At 43.8% G+C, this 27,003-nt stretch overlaps 1 protein-coding gene across 1 annotated transcript in view; it reads left to right on the top strand.

Annotated features, from left to right (window-relative positions):
- Nucleotides 1-27,003, top strand: part of SMCHD1 (structural maintenance of chromosomes flexible hinge domain containing 1) — a 2,274,803-nt gene that overhangs the window by 834,047 nt on the left and 1,413,753 nt on the right. The window contains exons 22-23 of the mRNA XM_086965602.1: nucleotides 3,157-3,229; nucleotides 26,844-26,983. Coding sequence (XP_086821728.1) covers nucleotides 3,157-3,229; nucleotides 26,844-26,983 — 213 coding nt within the window. The remainder of the gene's footprint in view (nucleotides 1-3,156; nucleotides 3,230-26,843; nucleotides 26,984-27,003) is intronic.

Raw genomic sequence — 27,003 nt, 5'->3', positions numbered from 1 at the left:
CTTCCTTGAATCCAACAACTCCCTCGACCCCTCACAATCCGGCTTTCGAGCCAAACACAGCACCGAAACCACCCTCATTGCAGCGACAGATGACATCCGAACGCTTCTGGACAACGGAGAAACAGTTGCCCTCATCTACTTGACCTCTCCGCCGCCTTCGACACAGTCTGTCATAGCACCCTCATACAACGCCTCAGCAACGTCGGAATACAAGGAAAAGCCTTGGACTGGATCATCTGGTTCCTTGCCGGGAGAACCCAGAGAGTCTGACTCCCCCCATTCAAATCAGAGGCCACCGAAGTCATCTGCGGAGTCCCACAAGGATCATCACTCAGTCCCACCCTCTTCAACGTTTACATGAGTCCCCTCGCATCCATCGCGCAACAACACAACCTCAACATCATCTCCTACGCCGACGACACCCAGCTGATCCTCTCCCTTACTAAAGACCCTAACACCGCCAAAACCAATCTTCATGAAGGCTTGAAAGAAGTAGCCGAATGGATGAAAAACAGCCGTCTAAAACTTAACTCAGACAAAACGGAAGTCCTCATCCTAGGATCTTCACCTCCTGCCTGGGACGACTCTTGGTGGCCATCGGCCCTGGGCACAGCACCCAACCCCACAGACCACGCGCGCAACCTGGGCTTCATCCTAGACTCCTCCCTCTCGATGACCAGACAAGCTAACGCCGTCTCATCCTCTTGCTTCAACGTACTCCGCATGCTCAAAAAAATCTTCAGTTGGATCCCCACGAAACAAGAAAGACGGTCACCCACGCACTGGTCACTAGCCGACTGGACTATGGAAACACCCTCTACGCCGGAACCACAGCCAAATTACAGAAAAAAATCCAACGCATCCAAAACGCATCTGCAAGACTCGTATTGTACATCCCACGCCAAGCTCACATTACCGGCCACCTGAAAGACCTCCACTGGCTTCCCGCCAACAAGAGAATAATGTTCCGTCTCCTCACCCACGCTCACAAGGCCCTCTACAAACTAGGACCCGAATGCCTCAACACACGACTGTCCTTCTACACACCCACCCGCCAACTAAGATCCTCCAACCAAGCACTTGCCACAGTTCCGCGCATCCACAGATCCACCATGGGAGGAAGATCCTTCTCCTACCTGGCAGCCAAGACCTGGAACTCTCTCCCCACTCACCTCCGCCTCACACAGAACCACATTTCCTTCAGAAAGGAACTTAAAACCTGGCTATTCGATAAATAATGCACCCCCTCCCACAAGCGCCTTGAGACCCTATGGGTGAGTAGTGCGCTATACAAATTTTTGAACTTGAACTTGAATTTGGGGCTTTTCAGACATAGATCTGTTCGCCACAAATATAAACGCAAAATGCCCAAAGTTCTCATCCAGGCATCCACACCCATTGTCCAAAGCAATGCACTATGGATGAATTGGTCTGGGATATTTGCCTACGCTTTTCCGCCTGTTCCACTCATTCCCTTAGGGGTTTGGAAGATCAGACAGACGTCCCTGAAATTAATCCTAGTTGCTCCACATGGGCCCTGCAACCCTGGTTCACAACACTGTTGGAGCGCTCAGTAGTTCCTCCCCAAAAACAACATCTCACTCCCAATCTTCTCACTCAGAGCCATGGAGAGATAAGACATCCAGATCCCAGTCATCTCAATCTTGTGATCTGGCTCTTGAAATCATAGAGTTTAGCTACCGTAATCTACCGCCAGACTGCATGAACATAATCAAAGAGGCTAGACGTCCTACCACAAGAGCATGCTATGCAGCTAAGTGGAAGAGATTTCTGATATACTGCAATAACAATCAAATCGATCAGTTGGACACTTCAGTTCAAAACATCATTTGCTATCTATTACATCTCCAGCGTTCCAATTTAGCGTACTCGACCATACCCTTACATCTTGCTGCAATAGCTACATACCTAGAGAACAGACATCTGTCTCTCTTTAGAGTGCCTGTCATTAAAGCATGTATCTGCAAAGTTTCAACATGGTCTACACCTCACACATTCACAAAACACTGTTGTGTAGATGTGTTAGCAAGACAGCAAGCTAGTGTGGGCCAAGCAGTTTCACGCACACTATTTCACACAACTGCAACAGCTACAGGTTAGCCACCGCTTTGGGAGATAACTGCTATATAGTCTATCCAATGAATGTGATCTACAGCTAACATGCCTCGAACGGAAAATGCTACTTACCCAGTATGCATCTGTTATTGGCATGTAGAGCTGTATAGTCACATGCACCGACCTGCCTCCCTGGATACCTATACCTGTTGCAGTAATATCTTACTTAGATACATATAAACAGAGACATCTCTTACTACTCTTACTAACTCCATTGTCACCCTCTGCGACAAACAATCTAACAATTGAGCCGATGCCCATGCGCACTATCACTGAAAGGAGGAGTCACCTACCTCGTGACTGAAAAATACTTCTTCGAACAAAACAAAGAGTAAACATCCAGACCCAACGCTAGATGGCGGGCTATGCAAAGCTCTACATGCCAAGAAAAGATGCATACTGGGTAAGTAACATTTTCCTTCTCTCTGAGTGATTTGCTCTGACTGGCTGTTAACATTATATATTGCTATTGCTTGTGTCAAATAATGTATGGGTATATGAATTCCAAACTTTGTTACTTTCTTGAATATGTATTTACTGCTTGCCATAACTACCTTTGGTGAGTCAAGTGACTGTTGCATCCCAATCCAGTAGGAAACATATCCGCCTAGGGATATACATTTTTAGATCGTATCCTTTTTATCTGTTTGCTAAATAAACTATCCATGAGCATGTATAGCACACTACAGTTGACTTAATACAGGTTATTTGAGTTGGTTTTGTCAGCAATTATGAAACCCCTTTTAAATACGATGACAGATGAAAACGTTGCAAGGACCTTTTGATGAATTTTGTAGCTCTTTCTGAACTTGAGGTTCTACTACGGTTTGACTCATTGCCTTTCTTGTTTCTTACGCCAGTTTTTACCTAACTCTTGCGGTGGAACTGAAAAAGTGGTTAATTGAAAATGAATTCTGTTGTTATAATGAAGTATAACCTTGAGCATGATGTCCGTACATTTTTGTATTTGTGTGATGATTAATCATTTAAATTGTAAGCAATGCTGTGTCTTTTTGACAGAATTTCAACTTAAAGGTAATTCTACCTGGATTGCAGGAAGACACTCAGTTCTTGAAAATAAGGCTGCTGCCAGGTAATCCTTTTTATTTATGTGCATTTTTGTAATCGCATATTCTCATTCTTTGCATTGTTTGCTCCACAAACACCCACACTCTAGGTATACCCTAATGTCTACGTGCATACCCTTTTTTTTTCTGTGATACTTCTTGAATATTTTTTCCCCAGTAACCTTAATGCAGTGACAGTAAGCTGATATGATTTCTTCTGTGCTAGATTTACTTGTGTATTGTCAGATGAACTTTTAGGTCTGGCGTTAGCCAAGGCCATTTGATTTTATTTAAAAAAATATATATATATTTATATATATACACTTCACAGTCCTGTTCCGCTGCCTCAAACCAGGACCAAGATCCAATCTGCCACAACGGAATCACCAGGTACAGACCACTCCACAGCGCAAAGGTTAGATACAGATGGTTTGTTCACACAAACTCGCCAGCATGACGCGTTTCGGTCACTACACGGTGACCTTGATCACATGACGAACAAAACCAATAATAATGCATATAAAGGGTGACCAATCAACACAGAGGGCGGGAAAATGATAGAAACTGAGAAAACACTAGATGCACAGCATCCGTAGTTGAAAACAGACCATTATTGACAATGCAAACAACTGATTATGTACAGTCTAGAAATTGATCTCAATATTCATATGTACAATCTATGTACAATATATCAATTTACAGTGCGCTCTTGGACTTATTGATATACAATATATACAGGTAAATCATTCATTGTTGCTGTTTTCTAATATTTACAAACGCAAAGAAGATTCGACATCCCAACTCTGTGAAAGTCAGATGGTAATGCACATTTGTGTTAATTCTTTGCTAAACCCGCTCACATAACAGTGCCGATTGGAAAAAAGGGACCCCAAAAGTGACCACCTAGTGTAATTAATCAAAAGACAAAATCAAGGTGCAATCTGAACCAACATAAGATTCAGATAACTGATCAACATTTGATTCATATGTGGCTTGATAATTCATACAACAAACAAACTGGTCAAAAGATATAGAAAGGAATGCTCATGCCCCACCATGTTGTACCCTATTAGGAGGTTTACATGTACGGGGGTAAAAATAAAGGATCACCCTGGTCCTACATACTAGATGTGACTTGAGTGCTCAGCAAGTTGGTACCCCATATTTAAATAAAACATATTACTTAATGGAATTCATTGTGAGGGAACAAATTAGGACATAGTGCCATAATAATATCATCCCCAGGGATACCGTAACATTCTAAACTGGAATTTGCTGACTTAGACGTTACACGCAAATTTTGCAAATTTGAATCAAATATTTACAACCAATATTCAATAAATGATGTGCAAAGAAAAGAATGATCTTATGATGGGGGACATATCTTTCAGACAGTGATAACATACGCAGATAGTGATGTTATGCTAGATAGATATAATGGACAAAGAAATCACCTCAGCTTCGAAATACACAGTATAAATACGTGTTGCTCTCCGGTTCATAATCTAGCTGGTGATCTGTGTAGGGGGGACTGAATGTTACTGGAACTACGGCCAACAAGGCCAAATATTTAGCCCAGATATTATAAAAAACAATGAAGGTCCTCTCCCGTGTTCAGTCCATTTGGAATCCTCGTATCTAACAGTAAGATATATTTACTTTCCAACTGCCTGAGGGATTTCTCCCTATTACCCCCTCTAATGTTCTTAGGGACTCCATCAATAATGAAGTAGCTAAGGTGATTTACATTTTTCTGATGGACTAAGCCAAAATGCCGAGCCACAGGATATTTGTCATCTGCATTAACTATGGCCCTGAGATGCTGGAGTATTCGATTAAAGGCCTGTAGTTTAGTGCTACCAATGTACTTGAGCCCACAAGTACATTGGAGCACATAAACTACAAACTCGGACCGACAAGTATAGTGCCCCCTGATGGTGGTGGGAGATAAATCAAATGCAGTTTTGTACTCCTGGGTGGAAACCCCGAATTTACATGCCCTGCAAGATATGCATCTATAGAAACCTGACCTTTCAAACAAACCCTCCTTCTTAGGGATGACCTCTGGGCTAGATCTTACCAAGGCATCCCGCATCGAGGGTGCCCTTCTGAAAGTTAATAGTGGCTCCTCAGGTAGTAAGGGTGCTACAGTGATGTCAGTTTTTAATAAATAATATATATATATGCTGCAAAGACTCATCCTTTGTTTCCTCCACGAAAACTTGACAGCCAGAACACGCAAAAAGACGAGGTAGACCCAATTTGGTGCTTCTTTTTTATTTTGCTTTGAAGTGCAACCACATCACCACGACGCGTTTCGGCAGCTCCCTGCCTTGATCACATGACAACAGTGTCGTGGGATGCACCTCCTTTTAAAAGTGCTAGTGCGTGAATGGACATAGAAAACATACTTATCAGTCATGTTTTTCTTGTGTGATACGTAAAATACAGGTTGGGAAGTTATTAACCTCATAGATGCTATTAAACATTCCTCCCCAGTGCTGCGCTGTCCATTGGAACTAGTGCTGAATGGACGTCCAATGGTCGTGCGCAGCACTGGGGAGGTAGTGCTGCCGTCGGCCAATGCACCGAGGCAGCACTTAAGGGGTTAAATGTAAAATACAAAAATATAAACAATACATAAATGTAAAGCCAAAGAAATTCTATGTATAATACATGTGTATCTTATGGCTATCACAACATCATATACATTTGCTAAACCCTCAATTCATATCTCATCAACTGTTATTTTCTTAAATATCCATTCACTGAATACTATAGTGCATCTCCGTGAATCGAAATGAGACTAAAAGATATTAATATTATCGTGCAAAAATTAATAAACCTAAAAATGACACCCTAAGTGAATAAACAAATCATCTTGATTTTATATGTTACCCAGCCAGTAAACAATTTTATCTGTATAAATATACATATATATCAGGTACAGGCTCCTCCTCAGATCTCACAGCGCCACAGCCGCAGCGCCAGCAAACGAGGGAGACGGACCACAGGAAACAGTTGAGATGGTTTATTTACAGCAACACAACAGAGAACAGCAACGCGTTTCAGGCTACACGCCCTTGTTCACGCTGTGAAGGAGTTTCCACCGTGTCATCTACGTTATTCATTCCAAATAGTGAAAATTATTAATATGGATGTGGCTTAACGGTTAGAACGCTTTTTTATATATATATATATATATATATATATATATATATATATATTATACATATTTATAGGGGTGTTCAGCCTGCTCTGTTCATCCACTTGTTTATTGTTGTCTATGGAAGCTGGCTTAGTATATAGTGCTCACGTTTGTAAGTGTAGCACCCTTGACTAATTCAGAGGACCCCTATGGTGATTTTAGTAGTCTTAGACAACCTTAGAACGCTCTCTTAGTTGTAGCTGTGGATAGCAGCCTTCGGGCTTAATCTAGGAGGAGTTTAAAACATCTTGTTTTACCAGTACTAAATATTTTGGTATAGGTTAAGTGAAAAAGATTCGCACAGTGTTGTTATAAAAATAAGTATTTTATTATAAACACTTACTAACACAATGTATTATCTCCTAACCGGAGATATAACCACAATGCACACAATCCTTAGGAAATAGAGCATGTAAGTAGCACAAATATGCAGTGGTCGCCAGAGGGAGACCCAACCATATACTAAAATAGTGGAATGTGAACCACGACTTAAGACAAGAATGGACCCAGAAGACTGAGAAGAGCCGGGGACCCATGGAACCACCCAAGGTGAGTATCTGGGAACTCCACGGAGTTCGTGTGTAGAGTGGTTTTAAAGAAAAAGGACCTTTCCCAGCAGATCTGGGAAATATTGTTTCCACCCGTTTCAGAGTCACTGAGCCCCTATCCCTAACACGGAGAACATGTTAAAAGAAAGTTAATTCAGGTCCTCCAGCGGGGATAAATGCTCAAATGAGTTGCGTGTTGTTATGGCGCAAGATGAGCTATTCAAATGCCGGGTGTTGTTAAATGCCATATTTGCTCCTGATAGCACCAAATAAAAATAACCATGCAATACCGCTTGAATGCAGCTCCGGGGTAAACGATGACATTGCTGTTCAAGGGAGTACAGAAGGAATTTTACCAGTGAGGTAGTTCTGAAGTTAATAATCACACAGTCCCCGCTTTTCTCCTTTAACCCTGAGCCAATCAAGGGGGTCTCCTAACCAGTCTTATTTCAGACTGTAAACCTGTGAGACTCCCTGCTTTGCCTCTTAACCAGTAAATTGATTTATTATTTTAGCCATGAAAATCCTCTTTTCTGCTTGGGGAAAGAGGAGGGACATTCTTCAGCACCAATACATATGGGGTACATTCCAAGGGTATTGGGGAAAGGGGGACAATTTTGTGCGTTTCATAACGTTTACTTCATCCAATGGTCTGCCCTTTCCGCTGCCATTTGACGAACTGGCTTTCTTTATTGCTTGGTCATTATCCATGAGAGCTAGTCCAGGAGCATTTGATGAATTTGTCAAAGCCAATTCAATGGGAAGTAACCCCTCCCGAACTATACTGCGGGTGTTTGGAATATCAGGGAGGGAAGCTTTAGATTAAGGGCAGGATGCAAATCCATAGACGAATTGTCAGTAGGGAGAGGCGGATTCATGTTGTTTAGTTTGACTTCAATTGCCTGGAAGCAGGCAAAAACTAGATTCAAACTTACTATCGAAAAAGACCATAAAATTGTTACAGATATTTTCCATCTGGGCCAGGAGATAATCCACAGTTACTGTGTCTGTAATAGGCTTAGGAGCGAGATTGTGAGTCCATGGCCTCTTGGACTTAGTCCCTGGGTCAGACTTCTTCCTTTTTTCCACCCTGTGTCTAATATCGGGACCATTTTTTTGAGGTGTGATCCCTTCCACTGGAGGTGCTGTCATCAACAAGGCATTTGTAGCTGCTGGCTCTGAGAGTGTTAATGGGCCAGACCCTGCTCTGCAGGTGGAAATATAATTTTGATGCTCTGGCTCAGACTTTTAGCTTCCATTAAAGGTGATGCAGAACTTAAGAGAGGTGGTGAGGGGAAGAAAGTGATATGCAGCACTCCACGTGTTTAATTTCCTTGGCAGCAGCTTCAACTATCCTTTTAGGAACCCATCGAGTGTAGACCCTGGGGCCCCCGGAGGTATGACTGGGTTTTACGCTTTCCCATAGTAACGAAATGTTGCGGGGGAAATGGTAATAGTTTAAAAGTATCTTGAAAGCAGATGAAAGGGGGTGGCCCAGACTGGTCTTCTCCGGGCGTGGACTGCTATCCCTTGGCCTGGGCTTTGCTAGGGTGTGTCCCATCACTGCAGGGCTTCCAAATAAGCTTTATAGTGCTCCCCTCGATGCACGACAGGTGTGGCGGGGACGGGTCCTGCCCTGGAGCTGTCTGGGTCATGCAGTCTCTCACAAAGTCAGTGCTGGTATCCCATAATGCAGGGCTTCCAAATGCGCTATATGGCGCTCTCCTCAATGCAGCACAGGCGCGATGGGGCTACGTCCTGCCCTGGAGCAGCCTGGGACATGCAGTCCCTCAAAAATCAGTATCTTCATTCATATGCTATGATTTAAGATTAATTCCCCATTTTTAATCCTTATTGAGGGGCATCACATTTAAGCTATCCTTTGACTATTAAATCTGGTTTCTTCATTATAACCTATCAACTTTTGGATTTGTTTAAGCTTAGTGTGAAACTTCTTGTCATCATTTTCCTCATATTTTGCTTGCTTGTTTTGGTGAACATTTGCTGTAACAATTTTCTTATCTGCTCTTTGTAACCTGCATTTCTCAACCATGCAAGGCAGAAACATTTTACTATAAGCACTTTTGTCCCATAACAATTCAAAGTGAGTAATGAGAGTTCAAGAATGTGTAGCATTGAGATAAGCCCAAATTTTGCTTTGCAGGTACTCCTCAATTACCTGATTGGTGTCAATCGTGGTTTGGACACCTTCTTATAAACCTATTGGCCCATTCTACCAGTTCAGTAGATTGCAGTGAATACAAAGCGACTGTGTGATTATGCTTGACTCTTTGCCAAAGGTTTGTACTCCATTTAAATTGTAGGTACCCCTTCTAATACGAACACACTTTTAAACCTCAGTAGTTATTTCTTTTACACTCCTGTAGTTACTCCAATTTAAGATGTAATCAATAACAATAATTATATAACTTTGTTACACTTAAAACATCTGGAGGGACCTGAAAAATCATTAGCAATTTATCACCTTGTATCTCCGGTATAATGACCTTATTTAATGAGGTTTTTTTAACTTGCCAATGTTTGTCATATAACAAACACTCACAACATGTACTGATATATTTCACTACCACATGATCCATTTCCAACCACCATTAGTGGTTTCTAAGAATTATCTTGGTAGCTGTGATGCCTAAATATCCTTCATGGTCTTCTTATTAACTTGTTCTTAAAAGTATTGGGTGGTACGAACAAACTACCTTTCAAAATAATGCCAGATTCCACACTTGACTCTGAAAATACTTGGTGAAAGTTTCTCAAAACTCCTAACCTGTTTCTCAACCTTCCAATTCCTTCTTTGTGTGACCTCACACATATCTGGATATTGTTTATCCTTGTGACATTCTTCCATCTATTCTTCAGCTGTAATAACATTGGCATACTCTTTAACTGCATTAATTGTAACAATTACACATTTGCTAGATAACATTCATTTGTTATTTTCATTTCCCGCATATCGAGTGGTACCCTACAGAGACCGGATGTTTGTTACTCAGATTGCATTCAATTTCAAAATCAAATATTTGTAAGAAGAAATCAATATGATAACTGATAGGAGGTTTTCCAACACCCTTTTTCCATTAAATATTGAAATGGCTTATACAATTTAAATTTTATACTCCAGATATGTTTTCAATCGGTTGATAGCAGATAAAAATGCTAATGGTTCTCTTTCAGAAGTGCTATATTTATCATATGTACCTCTTAGTGTTCTAGAAATAAATGTTGCAGTTCTTTTCCATCCACTCTGACAAAAACGGTACCTACTCCTCGCTTACCTGGTCGTGAGGGGTGTGTATCTTGGGGCTATACAAGTGGCCTAGTAGTCACAAGGTGACGTTCGTTACATTGACCTAGGACCAATAGTAGCCAAGCGCCTCCTTACAAGATGGTGGAAATCCTCGGAGCCCCCCTCTACGAAATCCTGGTACCGGTGGCTACTATGCTGGGCACAGGCGGAGAGCCTGGCATTGCGGCGAGAGGAAGTGATAGGCATTAGGAGGCAGCCGATGGTGGCGGAGTGGGAAGCAAAACTGACAGACTTTGCGCCCTATGGCAGAATGCCTCTGAGGACTCTGGAACTATGTCTGAGTAAATGACAAACTAACATCCAGAGTCTCAGACGGAAAGTGCATGATGAGCTAGCACATAAGATACAGCCACAGCACTGCACGCTGCGTGACTGAGCTATATACCCCCCTGTCGACATACACCCAGGTCCATCAATATATTACAGAACACTCATTCATCAGATAGTGGGCAGACTGGCAGAGGCATGCACCTGTTCACCAGTACAGCTATGTCCAATGCGAATGCGCGTAGACCAATAGCAAGACAGTCAAGGAAGCATAGTTCGGAAACGATGCCCATTATAAATACCTTCAGTTCATTGCATGAGAGGAGATAAATGTATTGTTCACCCTGTTGCATCAATGTTATATTCCAAACAGTTAAAAAATTTTTTTTTAAAGAATTTTGATTTCATGGTTACATACTGTTATGTATGACCGCTCAGACAACCTTTTGATGTAACAAGGGAAGAAAAAAAAGGAAGAGGGACAAGAACCCTTGCATTGTTATATAACTACTGAACGGATGTGTACTATAAAATGAGAAACAACAATAAACAAATTTAGACAAAAACCTAACTGTGCTTTGTTGTAATGAAGCCATGGTCCTGTTCCATGGTAGGCTTAAGATGGTATTTATTCAGATAGTAGGTTCAAGATACAGTGAGCGCCACCAGGAGCAACCTTCCTGCTGCTCAGCCCATTCTCCCAACTGACAAACTCCACGCAACCAACATTCCACCGCATCATCCACACCAACATTCTGCACCAAACTCACACTGGCTGGGCATCAGGTACACTGCTCCCTTCCTCATATTAAACAAAACACAATGATCCTAGTGAAAAGCACATCAAAGAGAAAATACCATGCGCATAAATCTAAAAAGGTACCATTGCAGAAATGGTTGAGGGAAAACAAGCAGGGAAAACACAGTACAATGGGCTTACAAGTTAACATCCAGGAAAGCACAGGAGAAAATAGCAATTTGCATGAATGTCAACATAAGGCAAAGCAACAATGCCCACGTACCTACAAAGAAGAAAATAACAAACTGGACAGGTAAATCAATCTATAGGCAGAAAGACAACTGTTACACACATCCACTCTCACCTCACGAAGCAAAACCAAAACAAACTTGAAAACTACTACACCACACACAACCAACCAACCTCTGAGTCACAAACATACCAGCTGGCCAGGCTGAAAATTAACGTGACAACAAAGGGGAAAAAAACACAACGGTGCAGAAGAAAACACACCACAGGACACACATGCTCAACTAGGACAAAAACACCCGAGTTTAAAAAGAAGGAAGGAAAGAGAGGACAAACACAGAAAATGCTCAACGAAAACACAAAGCTAAAGATGAAGTGAACTTCACCAACCAACCGCACAAAGGTGGTAGACACGAGTGACTAAGAAACAGTCAACTCTGACCAAGGCCCACAAGGGGGACATAACTAAGCCAACCCACAACCACAAAAATAGAGGTAGGCCAGAGAGGCTCTGACACAAAGAGCCTTCTCAAACACCCCCTCCCCCCCACCCGCCCCCCCAATAGGGAGAGATACACACACTCCCACAACAACAACAAGGGGTCAACAACAAAACATTGCCCACAAAGGTGACGCACCAATGTCACCCACAACCACAAAAATAGTGGTAGTACAGAGAGGCTCTGCAACAATGAGCCTTCTCACCCCCCTCCCAAAGGTGAGAGGTGATATACTCTCACTACAACTATCAGGGGATAAAACAGAGTGAAATCGTGCAAAAGTCAAGTCACACACATACTCAGTATAAACAGACATAAAGAAAAACAAAGTCAAAGGGAACAAAATATCAGAATTTGAGTGGTTCTCCCTCAAACCCAGAGCAATAGCGACAATGTCACCTGTGACGATGGTACTGAGCCAACCCATAACCAACCCAAGACCACAACTTAAAAGTTATAAGAATGCAAAGAGAGATGAAGCAATCACAAAAATTAACGAAATTACGTTGCCCTAAGAGCATTGACACCAGGAACTAAGCAAACTCCAATGTCTCGAAAGTCTTGAGTGAAAACCCAACACCTCACCAGCTTATCCATATGAAAAAGGTGCGCAGGTACGACCTAGAAACACAACACATCATAAGCAGTGGAAAACAGTGCACCGTTAGACGTTGACAACGCTGCTTGTTTTGAGACTCTCCTCCGCATCTTTCCAAATACTGATACTGATGACATAGAAGAATGTCTTTTAGTGGCGAGAAACTTGCATTCTGCCGTAAATGAGGGAACGATGTGGCTCCTGGCACGTCCATGCAGCACAGAGTGGAAGCTGTAGGACACTGCGCAAGCTGAAGGCAGGGCTCGTGCAAGGGAACCCAGACGGCAGTTGAAGTCAACTGATTCCAACCGTTGTTTTTTTTCCAGGCGCCTCGAATGAGGGTAAAGACAGTACTAAACATTGCAACAAAACCATGTAAAACAGCTGAGTTCAGGAAACACAAAGGCAGGAGGGAACACCCTGTGAAGCGGACTCCGTGGACTGCTCAAGCATTCCACTGACATGGAGATTGGGGCACTTGAGCCAAGACGCACTACCAAAAGGCAGAGACAGACCCCACACTCGATGAACCACAACAAGGCACAAACAACGGAGGCTCCTCCTGAAGCACTTCCAAGTGGTTCAACTTCACACAAGCTGTGAGGACACAAATTCCTAGCCGTTTTTCATTCGAGGACTCCACTTTCCAGCTGTTTTTCATGTCCCGCTAGACTTTCCTCCACAAGGCACGAACAAAGGGGCACCTCAGACCAACACGGGAGGAAAGCGAGGACTTCCTTTGCCAGATACAGTAGCAAATCCACACTGGGTCTTGAGCTGGGCACTCTTCAGGACAGGGACTCCTCTACAAGCGGCAGCATCCCAAATATACTTCCCACAAAGAGAGAGGAGAAAGCCCATACTAGATGGTCCTCTGGGGAACTCCTCTTGATGGAGACACTCTCCCAAGACAGCAGGACACAGACACCTGTTCCAAGTTAAAGCAGGCAGGAAGAGGGAAAGTCCAACAGGAACTGGCAAGCCCACGTTGGGGCTGACCGGTCTATTGGTCACTGGTTGGGCTCAGGGCTGCCAGCTTCTACAAGATTGCTTAGATGAATTCCAGTTACATCACACTTGAAAGTTACAGTCCAAACAAGTAGCACGCATGAAATTCTTACCAGAAAAGTCACCAAAATGTTGTAATGAAGACATGGTCCAGTTCCATGGTATGCTTCAGATGGTATTTATTCAGATAGTAGGTTCAGGATAAAGATACAGTGAGCCCCACCAGGAGCAACCTTCCTGCTGCTCAGCCCATTCTCCCAACTGACAAACTCCACTCAACCAACATTCCACCTCATCATCCACACCATCATTCCACACCACACCCACACTGGCTGAGCAGCATGTAGAACATGCCTACTCCTACAGTTCTTGTATTCATTATCACCTCACACAAGAATTCCTGACTGTTAAAAATTGAGGTTTCTGTTTGGCAGAGTAATCTTAGTTTTCCCAACATGAACCACAAAAAAGTCCATCACTCTGTTGTTTATGTATGCCACTTGGAACACTTAAAATGACCTTCTTAAACATTCAACTGCACAGTTGATAAAGATGCCAATTGTCAACTTTGAAAGCTAGAACAACTAGCATTTTCTTTCCCTCTGCACACCTTAGTAAAATCTCCTGTATTTCCACATTTAAAACATTTTTTTATCATTACGGGACAAATGTTAGCGTTGTCCATATGTGTCTATGAAACACAGCTGTGAGGATTTGAGTGTACTAAATGATATGGCTGTGGGGCCTCATTGTTGAGTACACTTGCAAATATATTTTTGGTACTAATCAGTCTTGTTTTCTTAAGATTGCAAGACTGTCAACCCTGGGTAGCTCTGCTGTGAGCCATAAGGCTTGGCAAAGGAACGGTTGGGGCTGTTCAGTTCTTGTGGCCCTGAAACTGATTCCAGGGGATCAACCGAACGATCCTTGGAATCACTGCTGTAGGTTGGGGGCTGGATATCAACTTTTCCAAGACCCAGGATCCGCAGGCACAGTCAAAGCTTCGCTATCTCACAGTGCATCAGGTGCAGTCCTTCTGACAATGCAACCTCTCCTTATGCAGTTTCAAGGGCAGCAGGTTAGTCCTTAAGCCCTTTCTTCGATTCCAGCATGATCTGAGGGTTTAGGGTGCCAGGGCTGCCACATTCATCACAGATAAGAGCTCGGAGGGGGACACAGAGTCACTAGCCAATGGGCTACTGTGTCCCCTTCTTCCTAGTGATGTTTCCTTCAGTGTATGGCATCTGACTATCCCAGAGTGCCCCATTCTTGTTCCTTTCGAAATGGCACAACCCTTCCCTAGACGTCAAAAGCCCGGTAGCCCAACCTGGAGGTGTAGCTACCAGTGGGCTATATGCCCACGAGAAAACCGATTTGGGGACGGGCTTTCCCTCTGTCTCCTAATGAATTTTCTGCAGGAATAAAAGGCATTGTTGTAAATTCTTACTTGGTTCAATATAGCTTCTTGGTGTCCTTTCTTAGTGTTTCTATCTTCTAATCTAGTAGTGTTCTATCTGGTGTGTGAGATTCCAGCCTTGGCAGTTGGTCTGGTCAGCTGTGAGGTTTTATTGCTCTGCTGTCTTATTCTATGTAACTTAATAAATCCATCTTAATAAACTGAAGACGTGTCCTGCTGCCTACTTAATCTATTTACAACAGGCATCCTTCCCAGGGGTGTTGTTGCAGTCGGCCCTTTCAAGGGGGCTTCACCATTGAAGCTCGTCTGTTGGGCTAACACCCTGAGTTGCCGCCATGCGAGAGGAGGTCACACCTTGCTCTGCAGCAACTGCCTTTGTTCCTGGGCTGGGGAGTCATTCGTGTAGTAAACTACTTCTCTGTGGTGCTCTACTGATTGGAATGTTGATGACATCATAGAATGCCTGGGGTGACTCTCTGGCTCTTAACGGTCAGTTGATCTACTCAGGCTGAGCTGATGAGAGCTAGCTCCTGGTGGGGTTCTCCTATTCTACTTATCTACTTCTGTACTTTAATATCTTGGAAGGAACATACAATAAAGGAACCTATATCTACAGTGGACTCTTGTACTTCCTTTACCACAGTTTGGCGATGTTTTGAACTGGATTTATCTACGCGTGCAGTTATCTACAAGGAATTAAGCAACTACAAAGAAAAGAACAAGACATCAAGGATTGTGGGAAAGTACTTATACCGAAAGGTAATGCCCAGCTGACCCCACCAGTGTCGTGTTTCATCTAGACAGCCTGCACCCTGGGCATGTACTTATTTTCGTTATCTTTATTTGATGTCTCCTGGCAATCTGCGTGGGATTTGTTCTGCTGTTTTAGCAACTTGTTTGGTCTCACTGTCTGCAAGTCTGATTGGAAGAAAACAGTTTGCCAGCGTCTTCCTCGGTCAAGTGAGAGCTGTGTTCGAGTGGTTGGAGCCAGAAACAAGCGTTTTTAAAGTTGTCACTTTGGCATTTCTACGGCGATTTTCTGGACTATTTTCTCAGTGTTTTGGTGCCTCTACACCCCAGCGCTTTCTGTCATTTGATCATTTTTAGCCCAACGTCTTGTTTTCCACTGTTCAACAAGTGGATGATCTGAACATTAATTTTGGAGGAGTAGTCGTCATTTAAGGTGAGCCGATGTGTGTGTTTGAGGAGGCTGGGCGCACACGCTATTTTGCCGGCGAATGGGGAGGCACTTTGTAAACTTAAGGTACTTGTGCTAAATGGCAGTTCAACCGCTACTCTTCTCATGCGCACCTGTCTCGTGCTGTCTCCATCATCGGCCGTTGGTCACAGGCGATCTTCTCTGCTTCCTGCCTGCTGTCCATCTGATAACGTCTCTAGAATGCTTTGGGTTATTGGTGAAGCTGCATTCTTTGCTCCTGTGACGCCTTCCTTGGAGAGACATCCCTCACGCTCCTTACGTCTCTATGACTGACGTGGCGGCCATTTTGTTTATGTTTGGTTGCCAGGACAACAGCTTGCTCAGTTTCCTGTGTCTGAGGTCTGCCGTTTGTTTCCTTCATGACGCGTTGAACTCTCTCCAATCCCTGCGCTCCTGTGATGTTTCTGTTTTTCTTGCATACCGCTCCACAGAGTGACCCGCGTCAGCACGTCCTTTGACCATAAGCGGAGCTTACTTACAAGCAACAGTGTCAGTCAAGCGGAGCATATTTACAAGCAACAGTGTCAGTCAAGCGGAGCATGCTTACGAGCAACAGTGTTTTTGGATCGTCTCAAGCCTACAGCTGTGCTTTTGGATCGTCTCAAGCCTTCACCAGTCCCGTGATGGTTCCAGTAAAAAGCCGCACTTGCAGAACTTATTTCTTCTGTGCATGGTCAGGAATTTTTCACTTGTGTGACTTTGTTCAGCTTTTGCCTCGCATCTTCTGCGCCTTCGAGGTCTGCCACTTTCAGTTGGAGCTGCTTGCAGGAACTCGGGTGAGAGATCGCTCACCGGAGCAATGTGTTATTTATTTATTTATTTGTTTCGTGGAACTCGGGTGAGAGATCGCTCACCGGAGCAATGTGTTACTTATTTATTTATTTGTTTCTTGCAGCTAATTTACCATTCCACATTTTTCAATGCAGCTTTATTTTGTGGTGGTCTGGTATGGTGTGTTGCAGATTTCTCTTGCTCTAATTTTAATTCTGTATGGTGTGTTTGGTCATGTGCTTGTTGGATCTTGTTGAGTAGTCAATTCTCATCCAGTTTTTTAAGGTTTGTTTTCTCAAATGTGTGCTTAGTGGTGTGTGTGTGGGTAGTCATGCCCCTTTTCGGTTTCTTGAGTTTGCGTCATATGTTTCGTGGTAGTCCATGCCCCATTTGTTCCCAGGAATATAGTCCTGCGGTGTACCCTACTTAGGGGAGGTTGTGTGTTTGGGTGGGTAGTCAATGCCATTTCTATTTGTTTTCTGTGGTAGTGGTCTGTGTGGGTAGTCCATGCCCCATTTTGGTTCCCAGGTATTGTCCTGTGGTGTACCCTACGGGGAAGTGGTCTGTGTGGGTAGTCCATGCCCCATTTTGTTCCCAGGTTTTGTCCTGCGGTGTACCCTACATAGGGGAGGTTGTGTCTGTGGGTAGTCAAAGCCCATTTCTTTTAGTTTTTTTTTTGTGGTAGTGATGTGTGCGTTTAGCCCATGCCCCATGTCTCAGGTTCTCTACCTGCGGTGAACCCTTTTGAGGGGAGGTTGTTGATTTGTCGGTAGTCAATGCCCTATTTCCAGGTTGTGATTTTTAAGTTTTAGTACCCTGTCTTCCCTATTTTGGTGGAGATTGTTCAACATCGTTTCTTTTTGACACTCTGCTTCTGTCAAAGTCTACCTGCCTGAGATTCGTGGCCAAGGGTTTCATGTTGGTGGGACTTTGGGTGAGGAGTTTTTATTTTTCTCTGTCAGTTTGTTTTGTTAGGGGAGCTTGTATAGGGTCTGTGTCTACGCTTGCCTTTTTTTTTTTTTCAGGGGGTGTTCTCTCTTGTGTACCCAGTTGGCAGCGTGACCATTTTTCTTTGCTACTTTGCTTTTTATTCATGCCATGTTTTTACTCTAAGGGAAGGGGATGTGGCATATAGTAGCATTTAGTAGTTTCATTTTATCTAGAATTTAGCATGTTGTTCTACTTTTGCTCATACTTATGATTATAGTATTTCTATTCATGCTAATCATACCTCTTGCAGTACTTGTTGTACTTTATTTATTTGCGTACTTAACTTTTGTACTTTTATGCAAATGTCACACTTGAGGTATCTTGGTCTGTGTTTTCTTCTTTCTTTCCTCATTCACTAAGGAGAGAGGATGTGTAGTAAACTACTTCTCTGTGGTGCTCTACTGATTGGAATGTTGATGACATCATAGAATGCCTGGGGTGACTCTCTGGCTCTTAACGGTCAGTTGATCTACTCAGGCTGAGCTGATGAGAGCTAGCTCCTGGTGGGGTTCTCCTATTCTACTCATCTACTTCTGTACTTTAATATCTTGGAAGGAACATACAATAAAGGAACCTATATCTACAGTGGACTCTTGTACTTCCTTTACCACAATTCACATGTCTGCCCACGCAGACAGGAAGCTGTCAGAGTTCCAGGGCCTTTGTGAGGTCACTGGACTAGCTGGAGTACAGTCGCAACATTCTAAAAGTTGCTTGCTTTAATAGTGACTAGTAATTCAACCTGGGCCTTAAGTCTGTTTTCAATCCACAATTTGATACCTTACATGACCCTGTTAGGTAGTATCATTCAGAGATTAGCCAGGCTGGGGTGCCAGACGGTAACCATGTGTTAGCCAATGGGGCTACTAACCTTTCCAAAGCAAAACAGCAATCGGTAAGTTCCCACAACCTTTTGTTTCTTGTTGTAATTAACTCAAAATGTTCTTATTTACTACATGGTAAAGAAAAGGCAATTCTTACTCAATGTAATATCACAGAGTGTGCATATAATCTAAGTGAAATTACTATGTCAAACTGGGTGTGTGAGCTGTAAATCTTGTAGCACCCCCTGGAATTTGCCCTTAGTGGTCGACTTATGTACCCTTGGAAATTAGTATCTGAGGCACCTCTGCTATTATATAGTACCCACCATGAATACTATCCAGTAACCATCGACTGTCCTAGCACTCGAAGAAAAGATGTCTGTCTTGACAATTTGCTGTAGCTGGATTCAGAAATAAAAAACTAGAGAGGGTGCTTTTAACAATCAGGAGCTAAACGCTTATCAACGACGAAACACATTGCGGCTCCCGAGACATCAGTTGTACTGATATGTCAGGTATGATTCCTAATCTCAGTATGGTGATTCAAGTCAGTTATTGCAATATGGGATCACGCTGGTCTCTCCTGGGCAAGGTTACACAGAGAAGTGACACAAGTGGTATACTCTTTACTACCTTGCATATTTACAAAGGGGAGTGAAGCTATCCCTTCCCATTGGCGCCCCTCTTGTAATGTTCACTTCTGGAAGAAACCCACGTATGCCAGGGTATGGAAAAAGGTGTGTGGGAAACCAGGTTTTAGCTGAAGGTGTGCTCACCCTGAAAACTTGCTGCCTTTACAGTCTTGCATTCTGATACCTATTTAAGATTACTCACCATCTGCAAAGGATGTGAGTCTGCCTTCCACTATTTCTTATTATAATCTGGATTGAGAATAACAATGCTGTTAAGTATCCTTCCCCCCCACCTTTTTACATCTGGTCAGGAGCACTACAGTTTTCCATTGATAACTACAGTTCTCCTAAACTGGTTGCCTTGAGCCATGTATTTTGTGATTATCGGATTTGTGGTGAGCGCAGATACCTGCAATGATGTCCTAGTAGTACACATGACTGACCATTACATTTATTTATTTATTTATTTATTTATTTATTGAGCTTATAGAGCGCGACAGCTACCCAATGGGTTTCCCGGCGCTAAGAAAAAACAGTGAGCTATTGGACTGAAAGGATTCCTACGTACTGGAGAATTATTGAATGAACAGCCAGGTCTTGATAGCTCTGCGAAAACTGACATAGCTGGTCTCAGTACGGATGTTTAGGGGGAGAGAATTCCAAAGTTTAGGGCCCGAAAAAGAAAAGGACCTACCACCCATTCTAGCGAGTCTGTATTTGGGTACGCTGAAAAACCCATGAGATGAGGATCGGAGGCAGCGTGCAGGAGTGTAGGTGTGGACAAGGGATTGCAGGTAGCGGGGGGGCAATACCCCACTTTATTTTATGCATGTAACTCAGGGTTTTAAATTTGACCCGACTCGCCACTCTAAGCCAGTGTAAGTCACGGAGGTGCCCCGTAATGTGATCAGTTCTGTGACTTTTACATAGCAGTCTTGCAGCGGCATTTTGAACAAGCGGTAGGCGTCTTGTTACTGCCTTAGTTGCCCCTAGGTAAAGGACATTGCCATAGTCCAACCAAGAGGTTATTAGGGCATTGACCACAGACTTCTGGGTATCGTGCGGCAGCATCCAAATAATTTTCTTTAGCCAACACAGAATGGTAAAGCAGATGGCTGCCACCTTATTTACTTGATACTGCATAGTTAGACCATTGTCTATGGTAACCCCCAGGTTACGCACATGGTCAGATGGGAGAGGTAGGGCACCCATCTCTGATGGCCAATGCCTAGAACTCCAAAGGTCTTGCTTATGACCGAGAACTAGAACTTCGGCTTTCCCTCCATTCAGTTTGAGCAGATTTTCGTTCATCCAGTTTGATATTTTCTTTAGACCTGACTGGGGGAGGGAGGTGGAGACTTGGTCCGAATGAGATAGGGAAAAGGCGATCTGAGAGTCATCGGCATATGTGAACAGACTAAGACCTTCTTGTTCCGCAATGTGGGCCAGAGGTGTTACAATTAGGTTGAATAGAAAAAGGCTAAGTATCGAGCCCTGGGGTACTCCATAAGGGGACGCATGGATATTAGAGGTAGCAGTGTTTGAGAAAATTTGGAAACTACGGTGAGTAAGAAATTACATGAAATACCATTGCTCAAGAAAGGCAGATTATTAATAGCTTTCTAAAGGTTTGGAGTTTGTTTGTAGGGAATATGAAAGAGAGTTCCAGTTCTCAACCAAGAAATAGTAAGTCTGCCACTGTGTGTCGAGTAGAAACCAGACAAAAGGTTCTGGGAAGATGCTAAGAAAAAAATTTTCCTGAAGGATTTCATAATCCTCACACTGAGGTCTTTATGGTAAATACGAAGTAACATGCTTGAGCAATTAAAATGTTTCAAATGCCGGCGAATTAATTGTCCTTGAGAGCTCTAGTAGAGGCAGTGCAAAAGCATTCTGCACAGTCTGAAGTTAATCTGATATAGAGAAAGACCAGAGATAGTGTTACACTAGTTGAGATGTGTCACCCGGATCACAGAAAAGTAAGTAACTAAAGGTGTAAAGAAGAAAGGCCCCTTCTGAGGACCCTTAAATTGAAGAAGCAGGTAGAAGAAACTCAATGTATTTAGGGAGACACACACACAGATCGTGGTTAAAAACGGTCTGTGGGCCATATTTAGTGTTTGGCAGACTGGATACTCCTTCACAATTGTGGCAAATGTCCCAACCGTGTTATTACTAATGCACAATTGCAAGTGGCTTGTTGAATATGGCAGGCTGAATAGCTGCCACGTTTTTACAGAGCTGTCCCTCAAACCCTAAATAAGGCCCCAACGTACAAGCTGAGGTGAAAGTTGAGGTAAGAATTCTAAATTTGAGGAACACCAGTTGGCTAACCAGATGGAGGGGGCACCGCAATCAAGACCTCAATTTTTTCTGAATTTAATTTTGAGACGATGTTTGCTCATCCAGTGTGCAGCAGCAGACAGACTGCGACAAAAGTTACTCAGTGCAAGTTTTAACCATCTGGTCTCAAAACATCCTTTGTGTGTTCTGCATAAGGCCATAACAGCAGGACAAAACATCTAACAAGCTTTGTCATAGGAGCTAGATAGAGTTTGAACAAATTGGGGTAAGATTAGAGACCTGATGCTGGTCATACCCTTATAAAGAAGACTAATAAGGACCCAAAGTATCTTACGGCGGTTCGGTGGACAGGGCAGAGGGCGTGGCCAAGCTTCGGGACAATCACAGCAACAACAGCAGTTCCGTAAGCCGTTCCAGAAATGCCCGAAGGGCAGAGGCGGCCAACAGTCGGCTCCAGCGACCAAAGGCCCGGCCGGGTCTAGGCCCTGAGCGCTTACTTCCCCCGGATCCGTTACCCACTCCGGTAGGGGGAAGCATTCAATTTTTTCTGGCAGAGTGGAGAAAAATTACTCAGGACAAGTGGGTGCTGAATATTGTTTGCAATGGATACAGTCTTCGGTTCACCAGCCCGCCTCCAGCGATTCCACCGGTCAGCTCTGTTTCAGCTGCGCGAGCTTCAAGCGGAGGCCGATATCCTGTTGAGGAAAAGGGCGCTAGAAGAAGTACCTCTGTCTCAGAGAGGAAGAGGTCTGCACTCACGGTTCTTTCTGGTTCGCAAGAAGGACAAGAACGAGTTCAGGCCCATTCTGGACTTGCGACAAGCAAACAAGTGGATTCGCAGAGAAAAGTTTCGCATGCTGTTGTTGCATCAGATTTATCCTCAGTTGCAACAGGGAGACTGGCTGTGTGCTATAGACCTACAGGATGCGTACTTCCATGTGCCCATTGTACACAAACACAGGAAGTTCCTGCGATTCCAAGTCGGTGCCAATCATTATCAATACACAGTACTCCCATTCGGACTAAAGTCTGCGCCGAGAACCTTCTCGAAGTGCATGGCGGTGGTAGCAGCACACCTGAGAAAGAACAAGGTGTTCATCTACCCGTACCTGGACGATTGGTTGATCAAGGCCTCCTCCTTCTCAGAAGCTCGAGCACACTTCCAGAAGACGTGCATTCTCTTGAACAAGCTGGGGTTGCACATCAACATGTCCAAGTCTGTCCCGACTCCGGTCCAATGCATACAGTACTTCGAGCCTCCATCAATACGCTGTCAGCAAGCGTGTCTCCTTCGAAGGAGCGACGATTATCACTCCTTCGGAAGGCTCAGGCTCTTATGACAACTCCATCTACAACAGTGAGGACGGTGTCTTCTCTACTGGGATCGATGGCTTCTTGTATCTTCCTCACGCCACACGCACGACTGCACATGAGACCGCTGCAGGAGTGCTTGGAGGACCAGTGGGATCAGAGGAAAGGATCTTGGGACGACAAGATACAACTGTCTCTGCATGCCCTTCAGTCGCTGAAATGGTGGTGTTCAGCGGAGAATCTCCTCAGAGGGGCTCCCTTCCGCAAGGACATTGCCGCGCAGACTGTCGTGAGGGATGCATCGCTCCACGGTTGGGGGGCGCACTCCGGAGACTTACAGATTCAAGGAACGTGGTCCCCGATGGAGGCCACGTATCACATCAATTTCCTGGAACTCAGAGCTGTTCACTTGGCACTGAAGGCCTTTCTTCCGTCCTTTCAGACCAACTTTCTGCTTGTACAGACGGACAATATGACCACAATGTATTACCTCAACAAGCAGGGGGGTTCGAGATCACGCATCCTGTCACAGGAGGCGCCGACGATCTGGCACTGGCTTCTGGCCAGAGGACTGAGGATAACGGCTACCTATCTGCCAGGTGTGCAGAATGTTCAGGCGGACGCACTGAGCAAGCAAGTCTAAGGAATATCCCTGGACTGACTAATAGAAAACAGATTCTGTGGAAATACCACTCTGATCATATTTCATCCATCCATATACTTTTTGGAAACAGGCCAAGAACTAAAATATAACAATCACAGTCTTTATTAAAATATAATCAGATTTTTTCAAGTTAAAATTTCAGAAAAAATAAATATTCTGAAAGAATACAGTATAAAAACATCTTATACATTCAAATGAAATACATATAGCAGATAAAAAGATATTAAATCAACGCAATTCATAAGAAAACGACCTAATACAGTAGATACACTTCACATTACAATCATTAACAATTAGAGAAAATACAAAACACATAAAACACCCCTTATTATCTGATGGTTCGAATGATATTTCTACCAATTAATGGGATCCAATAGCCTTAAACAGTTCAATTGTTATTCCCAGAGTTCATAGATTTGACATATATCTGGTGACTTCTAGGCTTTACTTGGATTCTCTATATCTCAATGCGTCGACGTGTTTCGGTGTTAGTACCGTTGATAAGGTCACACCTTCTTCAGGACACATAAAACCGGGGTCATCGGTTTCATATGTTAGGAATCTTTCTAGGAAGATGGTGTCGGCATGGTCTTATCTTACTCTCACCCGATGTCATCTATTCAATCACCAAACTATTCTGCACAGTTTGTAGCTTAACTTCTACGTTCTTTAGTAATCTTGTCCAGGATGCCGTGGATTGACAGGGTCCTATATAACCAAAGTCTCTGGGTCTGAGAACTGGCTGCTTCAGGAAAACCACGAATGGGTCATAAACTACGAAGTACTAGGAGAAGTCTTCGCAAGGTGGGGGATTCTAGACGTAGATCTGTTTGCCACCGCCGAAAACAGCAAATGCCGAGACTTAGCCTCCAGGTACTACCAGCAGGGGACGCTGGGGAATGCGTTATGGATCAACTGGTCGAACAGCTTTCTGTATGCTTTTCCACCCATTCCCCTGATTCCGGTGGTGCTCATCAAGCTGGCCCGGTCCAGGGCTCGGATGAAACTCATTGCCCCGGAATGGCCCAGACAGTTGTGGTTCACGGACCTGCTTCACCGGTCTCTCCTTCCTCACATACGGCTGCCGTGCAGGCCGGACCTTCTCACGAAGTTCAGGGGGCAGATGTTGCACCCCAACCTCTCGTCTTTGAGTTTGGCGGCATGGCTCCTGAGATAGTGCAATATGGCCATTTGAATCTGCCCGAAGATTGTATGGACATACTGAAGGAGTCTAAGAGGCCTTCCACTCGGACTGCCTATGCTTACAAGTGGAAGAGGTTCTGTATCTGGTGCAAGTCCATGAACTATGACCCGACGACGTGCAAGGAAGACGTCATCCTTCCTTACCTTATATATTTGGCGCAGTCTGGACTTAATGTGCATTCCATTAAGGTTCATCTTGCTGCATTGACTGCCTACAGGAAATGCCCTTCACAGACTTCCTTCTTCCAGATCCCTGTGATCAAAGATTTTTTCGAAGGCTTGAAGAAAGTGTTCCCTCCTGTCAGGCTTCCTTCGCCTTCATGGGAATTGAATGTGGTGGTGTCCAGATTGATGAAGGAGCCTTTTGAACCTATTCATAAGGCTTCGCTGCAGCACCTGTCCTGGAAGGCGGCGTTCCTCGTGGCCATTACATCGGCCCGCAGGGTGAGTGAAATTCAGGCGTTGTGTTGCCAAGAACCTTATACTGTATTTCATGCTGCTAAGGTTGTTATGCGTACTCACCCTACATTTCTTCCCAAGGTTATTTCTGATTTTCATGTCAACCAGACCATAACGTTGCCTACGTTTTTTCAGAATCCTTCATCTCCAGCGGAAAGGTCTCTACATTCCCTGGATGTTAGGAGGGTTTTGAAATTTTATCTAGATAAAACCAAAGATATTCGTAGGTCAGACCAATTATTTGTCAATTATGGATCGGGTCTTGCTACCTCTAAACAGTCCATCTCTAGGTGGATTGTGTCCTGCATACAGTTGTTTTACCAAAAAGCTAATAAGACCTTAAGGGGTAAACCTAAGGCTCATTCCACCAGGAGAAAAGCTGCCACGACAGCTTTACTCCGTAATGTTCCGATTGCCGAGATCTGCAAAGCGGCCACTTGGAAGTCGGTTCATACCTTTGCTAAGCATTACTGTCTGGACACTGATGCCAGGGCAGATGCTCAGGTTGGGCAGGCTTCGCTGCGGAATTTGTTCGCACAATAGTGGTGTTATTTTCTTTTCTCCACCGCCACTTTGGTGTGGGGATGGGCTTGCCATTCTATTCACTAGATTATGACTATACACAGAGATCCCCTACTACAGAAGGAGTAGTTTCTGTCCTGTAACTCCAGTTCTGTACTAGGGGTATCTCTGTTATAGTCATAAGCGCCCGCCCTCCTCCCCGGTGGAGAAAGATATTCATGTAAGGAATGCTACAGGTCTGGCGTGCTACGCCTTCAAAAGAACTGAAAGTAAAAGGGACCTGCTGTGCATTCTGGGATACTGGGAGAAAGTTCTGGAAAGTTCTCTTAAAGGCACAGTATGCTATTTAAGCCACATAATGGCAGCCTATGGGCCTTGTCTGTCCATGCCTTCCTCTCTATCATTCTAGAGTCTGTTACTGGTAGAGGCAAGTTTCTCTATGGAAGAAACTGGGCAGGCGTTGTTGTGTGTGGTTTTTTGTTTGGTGGAATTTCTAGTTGAAGTACTGGACAGTGTAGCCTGTGGATATAGGCTGCATTATTTGTCTTTAAATTCTCTCTTAAGTGTCTTTGCAGTTTCTGCATGATTTGACAATTTAAGAGATTATTTTTGATTGCCAGGGTCCACGCACATGGGCGGGACTATTCACTAGATTATGACTAAATCGGAGATACCCCTACTACAGAACTGGAGTTACAGGACAGAAACTACTCCATCTCTTGGTTGTAATTTGTCTGCCACCAGGAAGCTCCTTCTGTGCTACTGCTCCCAATGCACATCTGTAATTCAAATTTAAGAGCAGTATATGAGATGTGAAAGAAAATAAGAAATAATCAGTAGATCTGTTTTCATTTTAATTTTGCATCATTTCGTTTCCAGGACCTCCACGACAAGTGAAAGTTAAGCCAGATTCTGACGTGCTGGTAATTGAAAATGGAACAGCTTTCCCCTTCCAGGTTGAAATTTTGGATGAAGCTGGTAATATCACTACACAGCCCAAATTGATAGTACATTGCAAGGTAAAAAGTCAAAGCAAATG

Source organism: Lissotriton vulgaris, chromosome 4_1, assembly GCF_964263255.1.
Source record: "Lissotriton vulgaris chromosome 4_1, aLisVul1.2, whole genome shotgun sequence".
In the NCBI taxonomy this organism is placed as follows: domain Eukaryota; kingdom Metazoa; phylum Chordata; class Amphibia; order Caudata; family Salamandridae; genus Lissotriton; species Lissotriton vulgaris.
Note: the sequence above shows the minus strand (reverse complement) of the source record. Positions and strands in the feature narration are given on the sequence as shown.